General features: G+C 45.3%; 1 protein-coding gene across 7 annotated transcripts in view; it reads right to left on the bottom strand.

The window, feature by feature from the left end:
• TENM2 (teneurin transmembrane protein 2) overlaps positions 1-14,008 on the bottom strand; it is a 1,213,529-nt gene that overhangs the window by 28,899 nt on the left and 1,170,622 nt on the right. For all 7 annotated transcript variants that reach the window (XM_023218891.3, XM_023218892.2, XM_023218890.2 and 4 more), the window contains 2 exons: positions 8,488-8,663; positions 6,626-6,861 (listed from right to left, as the gene is read on the bottom strand). In XM_023218891.3, the coding sequence (XP_023074659.2) occupies positions 6,626-6,861; positions 8,488-8,663 (412 nt within the window). The remainder of the gene's footprint in view (positions 1-6,625; positions 6,862-8,487; positions 8,664-14,008) is intronic.

A 14,008-nucleotide genomic window follows, 5' to 3' on the forward strand; every position in this document is an offset into this window, starting at 1 on the left:
TGAGTGGGCTCCACGCAAACTGAGTTCATGTGTGTGTGTTCACACGCACGTAGGCACGCCCATCCCCCCACCTCACTCCTCTGTCAGGGTGATTTGCCACATAAGTAAAAGTAACACATGTCAACACATAATTGCAATGTCATATTAATTATATGTGAGCCAAAACAAAATTACTGACTCCCACTTCTTCTTGGAATACTAATAACACTAATACTAATATCATGATGGAAGATTATCTTGGAAGCAATTTTTCTTTTGTTCTGCTACCTACACATGTAGCTGTTTCTTGCTTCTGCAATCTCTATGTAAATCATAATCAGGAAGAAATATCCTAGAGCATGGTTATATGCTTTCCTTTACAAAGAGAATCATCCTGCACAAAATCCATTTTAGGAAAGAGTAGAAGTTTTAAATCTTAATAGAAGGGGTTGATTTTAGCTCTCTCTTCCAAAAGCCTAGAAAAAAGGCTTGTCAGGGTGGGAGGCAATAGTGCCTCAAAAGATCCTCAGGGCCAGGAGTTTTGCCTTATGATTAGGCTTTGGAGGGATGGAGGATGTAGAACATATTTGGGATATTTGTATTTTAACCTTGTATCTCTTTCTTTCTTTTTTGGGTACGGCACCTCTTTTCTCTAGGGCTTCCCTGTCTAGGTACTTTTACTGAGATGTCTATTGTAAGATACAGGTATGGTCATGTGACCTGTGCCTGCCTGGCTCATTACAGATCCCCATCTCCCTGACCAGTGATTGGCCCGGGAATGTGAACTCCCTCTGCCAGGTCAATGTTTCTTCCATGAGATATTTTATGAAAAATAAAAATGCTGGGGGAGATCCCTTCCTTTTTCCTCCGGGTTCACTTAGCTGTGATGATATAAGTCTGGAGCCAACTTTGGCTAAGTCTGCCTGACCACCTCCCTCCCCTGCAATGTGAAGAGGACATTAGTCTACTGTAGGAGAAAATTAGGTCAACTGCTGAGAGAGAAATCCTGCCATGGGATGGAAGGAGGCTTTGAGAAAGAGAAAGAGACAGACGTTCATCTGATATGGGTTGGCTGTGTCCCCACCCAAATTTTGATTTGAATTGTATCTCCCAGAATTCCCATGTAATGGGAGGGATCCAGGAGGAGGTAATTGAATCCTGGGGGCCGATCTTTCCTGTGCTATTCTACTGATAGTGAATAAGTGTCATGAGATCTGATGGGTTTATCAGGAGTTTCCACTTTTGCTTCTTTTCATTTTCTCTTAATGCCGTCACGTAAGAAGTGCCTTTCGCCTCCCACCATGATTCTGAGGCCTCCCAAGTCATGTGGAACTGTAAGTCCAATTAAACCTCTTTTTCTTCCTAGTCTTGGGTATGTCTTTATCAACAGCGTGAAAACAGACTAATGCACCATTTAATGACATCTTGGAGTCTCTAAGGCCAGCTTCTCCCTTGTGGTGGCCCTGTTAGGTGAGACAGCATCTACCCTTTTAAGTTACTCTGAGTGCACTTCCTGTCTCTTGCAGTGGAAGGATTCCAGACAGACATAGGGGCAATGTATTTGTGAATTTATACCCACTTTGGTAGGTGAGCATTTACACATTAAGAAGAAGCCTATAGAAGGCACACTTATCACATCTTTCTTTGTCACCTGTTGTCTGAGTACTCTCCACATGGCACTTGTCACCAGGGATACAGGGGTGACCTGGTCCCTGCACTTATGGAGCTTACAGATGCCATGATGTAACTTCCTTTTTTTTTTTTTTGAGATGGAGTCTCGCTCTGTTGCCAGACTGGAGTGCAGTGGCACGATCTGGGCTCATGGCAACCTCTGACTCCCTGGTTCAAGTGGTTCTCCTGCCTCAGCCTCCCCAGTAGCTGGGGTTATAGGCATGTGCTACCATGCCCAGCTAATTTTTGTATTTTTAGTAGAGATGGGGTTTCACCATTTTGTTCAGGAGGGTCTCGATCTCTTGACCTCGTGATCTGCCTGCCTTGGCCTCCCAAAGTGCTGGGATTACAGGTGTGAGACACCACGTCTGGCCTGCTTCATGTTTTTGCAAGGTCAGAGTAAGTGAAGAAAGGAGTGGAAGACAAGGCAGGCAGGACAGGGAGGAGTCTTTCAAAGGAGATTATTTGAGGAGTTCTTGGGAGGCATAATGAAAATCTTCCCTGCACTGAGTTTGGGCAGGAATGAAGGGACTAACACTCTATTACAAAGCTTTTGGTGAAAGGATGTGGTCCTGGACTATCCATCCGCCATCATCTTACATTTCCCCAGGCTGTAAGGAAGAACCATTGATACTTTCCTCCAGTAAGAGATGCCTCCATCTGGAGGACTGTGGGAAGAAATGATACCTTGGTGGGTTGGAATTTCACTGGGCACTGTTCTATCATGATGGTTTCACTGAGATTTTTGGTCTTCTCCAAACTCCAGGAATGTTCAGAGCCTTGGACCCTCACACCCCTCAGCTGACCAGGGTCCCAGGAGCTTGCTGGTCCCAGGGAAGGTCAGGCCATTTGCTTCATGCATGATACCCACACATTCTCCCCAGATTCCCTGCTGTTCACATGGGGAGCAGTGATTACATGGTGCTGGTTAAATGGCTACATTTCAAAGTTCACTTAGTTTCTTCCCCATTCCAAGAGGCAGGGCTGGGGCCACCAGAATCTTACATCTCTGGCTTGGGTTTCAGCTCCCAAACACTCTCCTTTACACAGCCCTCAGAGTGTGGATGACCACCCAGCCTTCCTGGTCTACATGATCATGGGGAGAGCCTGTCAAAAGGTAAGCATGACACAGCAACCCTGCTAGTTGCCCAATCCTCGTGTGCTAGACATCTCTCCAATCTCTCCCCCTACCTTCTTTCTTTCCTCGCTGCTAGTGATTTAGTTTCTTGCTTGGACCCTCCTTACTGTCCCTTTCCTCCTGTCTATCTTGTCCCCTTCTCACCTGTCTTCCTCCATACCTGAGGAAGTCAGAGAGATTTTTTTTTTTTTTGAGACAAGGTCTTGCTCTGTTGCCCAGACTGGAGTACATTACAGGGCATGATCATAACTCACTGCAGCCTCAAACTTCTGTGCTCAAGCAGTCCTCCTGCCTTGGCCTCCCGAATAGCTGGGACTGCAGGCATGTGCCACCATGACAGGGTCTCCCTATGTTGCCCAGGCTGGTCTCCAACTCCTGGGCTCAAGGGATCCTCCTGCCTTGGCCTCCCAAAGTGCTAGGATTACAGGCATGAGCTACTGTGCCGGGCCATGGTCAGCTATTTAATTATTTTTGTATGGACAGGGTTTTGCTATGTTGCCTAGGCTGGTCTTGAACTCCTAGGCTAAAATGATCCTCCCGCTTTGGCCTCCCCAAGTGTTGGGAAAACAGGCGTGAGCCACTGTGCCCAGGCTGGAGACAGCTTTCTAACGCTGCACATCCCAGCACATCACTCTGCTAATGAAGTCCAGGCAGGGCTCCCCATTGCTCTCAGGATAAATGTTAGCCTGGCACCATGTGCCCTTCCATGTGCAGTCTCTGGCTGCATCTTACTTTTCTACACACTCTCTAACACATCCACTGCCACACTGCATTAGTTTTCTGAAATGCCATTCCCTTTTTGGCCTCTTGGCCTTTCCATAGGTGATAGTCTCTGTCCTGTCACCTCTGTTCCATATCTCTGCCTGGCTGATTCTTACTCTTCAGAACTGATTCCAGATCCTCTGTGAAGCCCTTCCTGATCCCTTGTCAAACGGGAGACCTGATCACTCTGCTACGTGTTTACCAAGTCTTTGTTCATCATCTTCTTAGGCGCTCAGAAAAGACAACATTTCCCAGGCTTCCCTGCAGTTCAGTTGAGGTCCCCTGACAGTGTTCTCACCAGGGTGGGGGGAAGTGAGGCCTGCCGTGTCCAGGCTGGCTCATTAAGCTCTCGTGAATCACCCAAGCTCTCTTCCCTTGCTGCAGCAACTGCACAGGCCCTGTGCTTAAGATGGCAGGATCGCAAGGCAGAGCAACTGGAGCGAGTCCTCATTAAGAAGAACTGCCTGATGCATTTGGACCACAATGTGTTAAACCCATGAGATTTCAGGGTTAATTTATTACCCAGCCGTGACCTATCCTCTTCCAGCGGATACAATTAAGTGTCCCTTTCCTTGTGCTTTTGGCCTATATTATAGCTTACATCACACCTACTAATATTGGCTTCTCCATGAGACTGTTAGCTACTTGGTGGCACTCAATTTTCTTTACCTCTCTAGAGTCTACTCATTCCGTGATACTGAATGTAGTGTTGGCACCTAGTAAACATCTTTTGAATAAATGAGGACTTTCATGCCCTCATTTGACAGTGGAGCAGCGATGAAAAGACACACAGCAAGACTAACATAGGGAGAGAAGAGCCCATCTTGCCGTTGGTGAGACAGCCTGCTAGCCTAATGGGGCCAATGGGTACCTTTGGCTTAGGGGCTGCAAACTCCCTGTCATGGGCTCACGAAACATCTGATGAAATGACCACTCCCCAGTTCCCTCAATCCACATCACACCCAACCTTTCCCTTATACCTTCTTCCAATTGCTCTCCTGCAATTTCCAGAAGTTGCTTTTATTTCATTCACTAAACAGTTTATGAACTGAATTAAAATAAATGAGATGCAAATAAATTCCAGGCTTTCTCCCTCATTTTCAAATTACATTTTCAGTCCACTCAACCTGTTATAATCTCATAGTGATTTTCATTTAAGAGAGCTAAATGGATATGTGATTGTTGTTACAGGAACTAACACCAGACAATTAAATGTTGAGGTGTTGATAGATAAAGCTGTGTTTTGATTTGCATAAACATGATGCCAGCAAATCTAACCCTGGCAGAAATTCAGTTATAAGACTTGTGTGCCTAACTTGGGCTAATTACCACAAGTACCATTATTAAGAGTTTTAATATTCGGAGTTGGGATTATAGCTACTTTATTTTAGGGCCACATTTATCTTTATTTTGAAAACTTAGTCAAAATGCATAACTGATTTATCAGAGAAAAGGCACGATTACTACTTATAATCAACTTCTACAGTGCAGCATATCAAAAATCAATTACACAGCCCTGAAATCCAGTCATTAAGGATTTAACTACTAATCTCATTCCATTTTTGTCTTTAGGAAGATACTGCAGTTTGCAACTTTGCAGATACCAGCAGAGGAAGAAAAACATGAGAGACTGCTGATAACCTAATGTGGAGACTTAAACTTCAGCCAGACAAAGGCGGAATCTTAATATGGTGGGGCCTGGGTCTGCAGGGAGGTCACCTGGGCTGGCTGGATTTTAATCCAGTTACACAGCAAAAGTTATGACCCAAGCTTTGCCGATGCTGAGCCTTCTATTCTCAGGGATTCCAAAGCATTTGATAAACTCCTTGTTCCATTGTTTACTGACTTCCTAGTGCTTGTCTTGTTCTGCAGTTATTTTTATTTATTCGTTTACTTATTATCTGCCCCTCTCTCCCATCTCCCCTCAACCTGAACACAAGGTGCAGGAAGTTAGGGCCTTTGCTTTATATGCCATTAGGTGCATAGCACAGTGCCTGGCTCATAGTAGGTGCTCAATAAATATGTGCTGAATTTGATGAAGATTGGGATCCCCAGTATTCATTCCCCCTCCCCAGGGAAGGGGTTAGCATGATGGTAGGAACTGTTCCCTCTTGGTGACAGATAAGTGACTGGAGCAGAATCCACTCCTGTCGAGATGATCTGGATGACCATGGATAAGCAGGAAGGTGGTGAAACACTGGCAAATGAGTCAGACAGAAAGAGAGACCTGGGGTCCAGTCCTGGCATTGCCCTTTCTAGCCATTGTGTCCTTGGACAGGCAATTTAGCTTCCCTGAGTCTGTGTTTTCTCATCTGAAAAATGGAGGTAGTAATAATTATCCTCATGGAGCTATTGAAAACGTTAAAATAAGATAATACAAGCAAAGCATTTCACATAGGGTTTACAGTATAATAATCCTCAATTAATGTTATATATTGGTTTTAAAAAGATGTCATGTGGGGCAAGTTGCCTGGTCTGGGAAAACTAAGGTTGGCTAAAACTCCCCACTGAGGTTCAGTTGTTACTTCCTCTTGGGAAATCTTCCCTGAACCTCTCAAGCGGAGTGACATCCCCTCTGGGATCCCATCAGGCCCTGCATGTACCTCTGTCTTTTCACTTAACCTGTGATCATCCTGTGTCTGTATATTTTATCAGACTCTCGATTCCTTGAGTGCAAAGAACATACTTTAAAAGTTGTATTCTTCCAGTACTTAGCAAATTACTCGGCACATAGTAGGCACGAACACCAGTTCATTGCTTGACTTGGCCAGACAGTGAAAATTGAGGAAGAAGACAGCAAGTGTGAAAAGCAGACCAAAGCCGTCTCTAGTTACAGCATAATGTAAATCCCCATAGCAGGAAATGGCCGACTTTTTCAGTCCTAGGAAATGGAGAATGTTTTCCCCAAGGTATGAGTCCCAAAGGGAAATGGATTCCATTTTCTGAGCGAAGAGTTTGCCTTTTCCAGGGAATAAAGGAGTATTAGAGGCTTTGAAGCTGGGAAACTTCCTCAGCTCTGTGAGGAAAGGGTGTATCCCCTCCCACTGTGGTAACAGATTGGGTGGAACCACTTACCCGGAGCTTCCTGCCAAAGATGGTGACTTTGCCTTTAATCTGTTCCTTTCTTAGGCGCCACTCAATGGAGTTTAAGCCATTCTCCATAGGCAGGGAGATGTTGCAGCGTCCAATGGTGGGGGTGATGGTGCCTGCTAGGACATGGGGCTCACTGTGGAAGCTGACACCCATCCCATTAGCATACATCACCCGCAGGGTACCATTATTACAGAGCTGGTAGCTGTTCCGCACTTGATCTGGAAGAATGTAAGTGGGGGTGGGGATAGGGAAATAAATTATCCACTCTATTAGTCAGAAGAGAATAGAACCTCTATTTTTTTTTTTTTAATAGGTTTCCATGGTACTTTGCAGTCATCAGTCTAAGGCTGCCTTCAATTAGCACGCATACCATGTGAAGGTAAGTAGCAGAGATACTACTGATCCACGTAAAGAAAAACATAATATGTGGCACTCCAGAAATAATTATGCCGTGATGTTTCTTTTACTCACTGAAGACTATTAATAGCACGTTTAAACACTTAAAGATGTCTATTGCCTACACAATTTGTGTCAATCAAATTCCCAAACCTTAACATATATATTTTAGCTTATACCAAAAAAAAAAAGAAAAAAAAAAAAGAAAGGTAAATGACTTCAATTTTTTCCCCCTTTGCCTGCCATCTAACCCAAGGTTGCTGGTCTAGTCACAGGTCAGATCCACTGCAAATCAAAGCCCAGGATTCTTCAAGAAAATCGAGAGAAGAATCAACCTTCCCCATCTTCATGCTTTTACTGCTGACTGCATCTGATACCACCTCCACTCAAGAGAACTCTGAAGAGACTCAAACACATGAGGAAGATGGAGCCAGTGGATGCCAATAATGTGTTTATCTTCCCCAGTGGAAACTACACAAGTCAATCAGACTTCTGACCTTTTCCTTTATCGAAAAGTTACAGGAAGGAAATGTGAGTCAGAGACTCCTTTTACAGATACACTGCTTCCTGATTGTCTGGGCAAAGGAGCTGGCCTGGGCTGGCCTCTGAGATGTCAGCTTTTGGGGCAGTGAGCAAGTGTGTACCTCTCGCTCCTGCGACTCCAGCCATCATGCAGAAGGACAGAATCTACATCATTAATCATTTGGCAGAGCAGAAATAGAGTCATTGAAACAGGCTCTGCTGTGGGATAATAGTCCAGAAATGTCACCATTTATCTACAGAGAGGACACTTTTATCCTCTGACAACAGGCTAGCCCACCGACATTGTATCTTAATTAAAAGAAAAATTAATCGGCACAATTCATTTTCTTGCCAGCCCCAGTGCTTGCCCTGGACTACAAAACATGTCTAATAGAAACAGTAACCACAGGGTGGTCAGAGACCTTTGAGATCCCAGTCTTGGAGAGAGAATGTTAAACAGCTCCAGTCCCAGGGCAACCAACTCATCAAACAAATGCTTAAAAAAGAGAATCAGAATGGAACAAGAAAATATGAAATCTAGTGGTAGGCCAGGAGAATAAATGGCCTTTGAGACGATAACTATGTGTTTCGGGTTGGTGGGGAGAGGTGGTGATGGAAGGATAAGAGGTAGGGAGAGAGTATGTGGGGGGGAAATGGACATTTTCAGATAGCTGTGTAGATAGTTCAAATATCCAGACATTTGGTTGGGTGTAGATGACATTCTGCTGTATCTTATTAAGTCATTTTCTACTAGATAGACCTCTTACAGAGTTAGTTTGCTGTGGACACTTGAATAAAACAGAAAGCTGAGGGGTACGCTGGGTCTCTGGAAGTCATCCCAGGCTGGGTAACTCACACATTGGGCTTGGCTGGGTTCTGGATCTGTGGGTGAGTTTGGGGGTAGGTTGGTACGGGTGGAGGCTCACCTTGTACCACTGTGTAGGAGGCCTCTACTGAAGACAGGTTGGTGATGACAGTGACGTCATCATCACGGTTGGAGTTCTCAATGTCAATGGTAATAGATTTCTCCATTTCCCGGTGCAGACTGGTTACCACCCCTGTGGGGCGTGTCACATTGGTCAGGCGGCCTTCGTGGTCGTAGCTGGGGGGAGATAAACACTGGTTAGCAGCAGTCATTGGGGCTGAAAGTATTCCCAAGACTCATAGGGCCAGAGAAAGAGAGAGCTGGAAAGGTAGGTTGGCTGGGTGGCACATCTCACTGAGGCCCCTTGTCACAGTCAAAACCCCATTATGCCCTGAGAAACAGCGGTGATGCTTTCTTCTACCCGCTGATATAACTGACTTCAGATCCTGGAAAACATTTCACCTGGTCTCAGACTTCCTCTAGTTAAAGAGAATAGCCACTTGTAAGCTTCTCTTGCTTTTCTTTTTCTCTTCTTTCCTTGAGATGGAGTCTCACTCTGTCCCAGGCTGGAGTGCAGTGGTGCGATCTCCGCTCATTGCAACTTCCACCTCCGGAGTTCAAGCAATTCTCCTGCCTCAGCGTACCAGGTAGCTGAGATTACAGGCAGGCACCACTATGCCCGGCTAATTTTTGTATTTTTTTGTAGAGATGAGATTTTGTCATGTTGGCCAGACTGGTCTCGAACTCCTGACCTCAGGTGATCTACCTGCCTTGGCCTCCCAAAGTGCTGGGATTATAGGCGTGAGTCACACACGCAGCCTTCTCTTGTTTTTAACTTAGGTGTTCTACAAAGCCACCAAATTAATATTCCCAGAATATCAGTTTCACCATGTTAGTTCTCTGCTGAACAAACCACACTCTTTTCCCATTGGTTGCTCAATCAAATAAAAATCTGGCTATTTGAGACCTTCCATGCCCCGAGTCTTCTACTGGGGTCCAACCTCATCTCCCTCATCACCTTCTAGGCCTCTGGACAGTCAGCCTGTGCCAAATGCCACGTGCACATGTTAGCTCAGCACAGAAAGCCTGGCTGCATGGAACCTGTTCTTTGGTCCCCAAACCACCATGGCTCCACTTCCCATGCAGCCTTCTTAGACAATTTCCCAATGACCATTAGTTAGCACCCAAGTCTAGGGACATCAGTGATCGTGCCCTACTGCCTGCAAATGGCCTGACATTGGGCCCTCCTTCTTTATGTATATGTGTCATCTGTCCTCTTTTCTTACACTGTGGAGTTTTCTCCTGGCATCACCTCTAGCAAGAAGCCTGGTTCTATTTGGGACAGCCTTTCTCCACTTTGGAAGATCCACTGTACTCTGAGAGCTGGGCCCTTCTCACGTCTCAGAAAGGAAAGCAGGCTTGTTTCCAGGTCTGCATATAGAGGCCTTTGAGCTCTCCCAGATGAGTTTTGTTACTGGAGGAGGAAGGGGAGGAAGAAGGCGGAGCTCTGAAGACATTTTGCTTGGAGGGTGAAAAAGAAGGAAAAGTGGCTCGACCCCTGGGGGTTACTCCCTTTGGACTGGGGAGAGGGAAAAAGCTGGCAGGTTCTGAGGGATGGGAACTGGAGCTTGTGCAGCACACGGGGATGGGGGGTCCTCAGAGAAGCATCCCTGTGGGCATGGCCTGTGAGCAGTGGAAGGGACTGCTGTGGCCTGTTTGATGTTGTCGCTTAGGGCTTAGGATGACAACATCAAAGACAGAGAGCACTCAGGAAATGTTTTTGGAATAAAGAATTGCAGACCTGGCTCAGGCTTTCAGGGATCTGAGAAACTTTGCTTCTGGGAAGAACTGGAAGCAGTGAACTCTGCAGAAGTTTGAAAGCTGAGAGTGCAATCACATTAAGCTGGACACCGGGCTGTGTAAAGGTGCTGGGGGAGAGAGGAGGGAGATCTTGGAGCAGGAATCTCTGTGAGCTCAGAATCCACCCCTATCACTTGCCCAGGGCCCCAGGCAGGGGGTGGCACAGACCATGCACTACCTGGAAAGCCCTGGTGTTGTAACCAGGGATGGGGACTCAGGTCTGCTAAATCGATAGGGCTCCTCTGCGTTTTCTTACCTGCTAAAGAAATCACTTCTCAGGCAGGGGGAAAAGGTGCTATTTACAATAGTGACTAATTAGAACAACCTAGATGTTCCTTGATGGGAGATTCATGAAATAACTGATGATCAATCCATAAAGTGGAAACCTAAGAAGCCATCAAGACTGACAACATGGGTTTCTATTTATTGGCATAGACAAATCTACACACGTTGAGTGGAAGAGTGGGGTACCAAATATACTCCCCTGACAGTAGCTTTTTTTTCAGGGAGGGGTAAAAAGTATCAGTATCTATATGGAGCAGAAATTCTCTGAAAATATAGACATTTAAATGTTTTGTTTTGTTTTTGTTTTTTTTTGAGACGGAGTCTCGCTCTGTCACCCAGGCTAGAGTGCTGTGGCCGGATCTCAGCTCACTGCAAGCTCTGCCTCCCGGGTTCACGCCATTCTCCTGCCTCAGCCTCCCGGGTAGCTGGGACTACAGGCGCCGCCACCTCGCCCGGCTAGTTTTTTGTAGTTTTTAGTAGAGACGGGGTTTCACCGTGTTAGCCAGGATAGTCTCGATCTCCTGACCTCGTGATCCGCCCGTCTAGGCCTCCCAAAGTGCTGGGATTACAGGCTTGAGCCACCGCGCCCGGCCGACATTTAAATGTTAATGGTGATTTTGCTGTGTGGAATTTTGACTAATCTTCATTTTCTTCTTTGCATTTTCTCATAATTTAGAAATTACTTATAATCAGCTGGGCGTGGTGGCTTGTGCCCGTAATCAATCCCAGCACTTTGGGAAGCTGAGGCGGGTGGATCACGAGGTGAGGGGACTGAGACCATCTTGGCCAACATGGTGAAACCCTGTCTACTAAAAATACAAAAATTAGCCGGGCGTGGTGGCACGCGCCTATAGTCCTAGCACTCAGGAGGCTGAGGCAGGAGAATCGCTTGAACCCGGGAGGCAGAGGTTGCAGTGAGCTGAGACTGCACCACTGCACTCCAGCTTGACAACAGAGCAAGACTGTCTCAAAAAAAGAAAAAAAAAAAAAGAAATTATTTGTAATCAATAATTTCATGTTTAATAAGCAGAAACAAAAGGTATTTAAAATCAGAAAACAAAGCAATTCTAAGTATTTGGGTATGGAGTGTCTAGTGCAGTACTCAGTAACAGACAGTTTCTCCTCCTGCTGACAAGTACATTCTCTGGGACCAGGTCAAGGATTTTAATTCCAATCCACTGTAGTTTGGGGACACTTACAATGCATAGGCTTGCTGAGTTTCCTTATGAGAGAAGTAGTAGGAACTGGAGTTTCTACTTTCGGGAACAGAGCTTTAGGGTAGGGGCTAGAATCTCATGGACCAAAGGGAGAAAACCAGATTTTTCTTTAAGTTTTAAGAAGATTCGGCTGCCTCCAGCTCTACTTACTTCCCCCAAGGAGCGTCTTCAGATGTAGGTCTTTTTGCAAATGACTACATGTAGGAGTGAAGCGCTATAAGTTCCAGCAATGGGATCTCAATGCCAACCCAATGGAACTGGCTCAGCTTGGCTGGAGTGGGGCTGGAGGCTGCTTTTGAATTATGTAGTCAATAAATATTCATCAAGCGCCTGTGATGTGTCAAACACAGTTCAAGGCACTGGATATATGACTGGGAAGAAAATGGAGCAAAATTCTTGCACTCATGCTAGCTGAAGAGGGCAAAACTAAACCAAGGTAGAAAATAGACAGCATGTCAGATGGTGAGTAATAGGTGCTAGAGACTAAAATAAAGAAGGGAGAGAGTGGAGAAAGAGAGAGTATAGGGAGTAGAAAGTGTAATTTTAAGGACAGTACTGTTCTTTTCAGGAATGCAGATGGACCTTCCCTAGTCTGGGAACTTAGCAGGCATGATAGCGTTTCCAAAGAGCATTCCGTATCAGCTCCATTTCTGCCTAACTCTTCACTTCCCAGGACAAAGACGAGAGAGAAAGGCAATTTTTAAAGGGGCCCATTCCAGCCTTCATGAGTTGCATGGCAGCTTATTCTGTAAAATCACTCTTGAACCCCACACCATGGGAAGTCAACTTCCATCTTTTCCTTTGATCTGACATTTGCCCCTTCCCCAGTTGCTGGATTGGGAGAAGTTGAACATGACTAAAGAGGCTCTTTATCATTTCTCTCTTCTGGAGGACCTCTCTTTAAGGGTGATGTGTTTTTCTGCCCCGCTTTGCCCCAAGTTTGCTATGGCAGACTCTGCTCCTGCAGGGGATGGGAGACCAGCAGGCGGCACTGGGAGGTGGGAAGAGAGCAGGAGAAATGCAAAGTGAGGTATTAAAAAAACCTAATGTGCAAGCTGCATTCTTTAATTCTGCTTTTCCAAAATAAGTCTCTATCTGTCTGACTCTTGTAACCGCTATACAGTTAGTTGAGTGAAACCTGAAGGGTAGGAAGGAGACAGAGGTGTGCTTAATAATTCCTCTAAAATCCCATTAGCCTATACTCTGAGTTAAACTTCTATATGACAAGTGCTTTGCTAATTTCTAAAAACATATTATCTCAGTGGATTAGCATAGGGCTCCTGTTAATCTGCATTTTTATCCCCATGTGACAGATGAGACATTGAAGCTTAGAGAGGTTAAATAATGTGTCCAACGTCAATCAGTAAGTATACGGCAGAGAAAGACTCCTCACCCCGTCATCCTGATGCTAAGACCCAGGAGCTTTCTGGTATAAGATGCTGCCTTTTGGGTAAGACTGTGAAAACCTGAGTTCCCTCAGGGATGTAACTAGATCAGGATACTTCTTCTATCAAGACCCAATGGCCTGCATCTGGGGAAATCTTAATTCCAAGGTTGGACGTCCTGGAAGTTTCTGGAACTGGCTGATCATAAAATGGGTCCAGGAAGATTTGATAGGGTTATTTTTTTCCTACCTCTCTCTCTCTCTCTCCTGCCTCCAGAGTCATTGATGGGATGGCCTTATTGAGTTACATCTTCCCAAAAATTCAGGAACAGTTCCCATGTGGAGTCTGAAGGTGGAGTTACAAATTCCATTCATAGCCCTGCTTTATGACGCTGGTGTGCAATACAAAGAAAGCTGGGCTTGGAGATCTGGATTCCAGTTCTGCTTCACTACTGACTCCCTGTGTGGTCTCAGGGGAGTCGCTTCAATTCTCTGAGCCTCGGTTTCTTTAGCCATAAAATGGGGATAATCGAATCCATATTTAGACAGTCATTGTGACAACAGAGTAGATACATGGCTTCTCTACCTCATGTTCTATGCAGAAAAAAAGATATGGCCACTCTTCCCACCTACAGGAGTATTTGTTACCCACCCCCATAACAGAGTGGGAAGAGAGGAATCTCCCTAAGGAAGCTCTCACTGAAGGATAAATCGTTTTCTTTCTTTCTTTCTCTCTCTTTCTTTTCTTTCCTTTCTTTCCTTCTTTCCTTCCTTCTTTCTTTCTTTCTTTCTTTCTTTCTTTCTTTCTTTCTTTCTTTCTTTCTTTCTTTCTTTCT

This window comes from Piliocolobus tephrosceles, chromosome 4 (genome assembly GCF_002776525.5).
Source record: "Piliocolobus tephrosceles isolate RC106 chromosome 4, ASM277652v3, whole genome shotgun sequence".
Classification (NCBI taxonomy): domain Eukaryota; kingdom Metazoa; phylum Chordata; class Mammalia; order Primates; family Cercopithecidae; genus Piliocolobus; species Piliocolobus tephrosceles.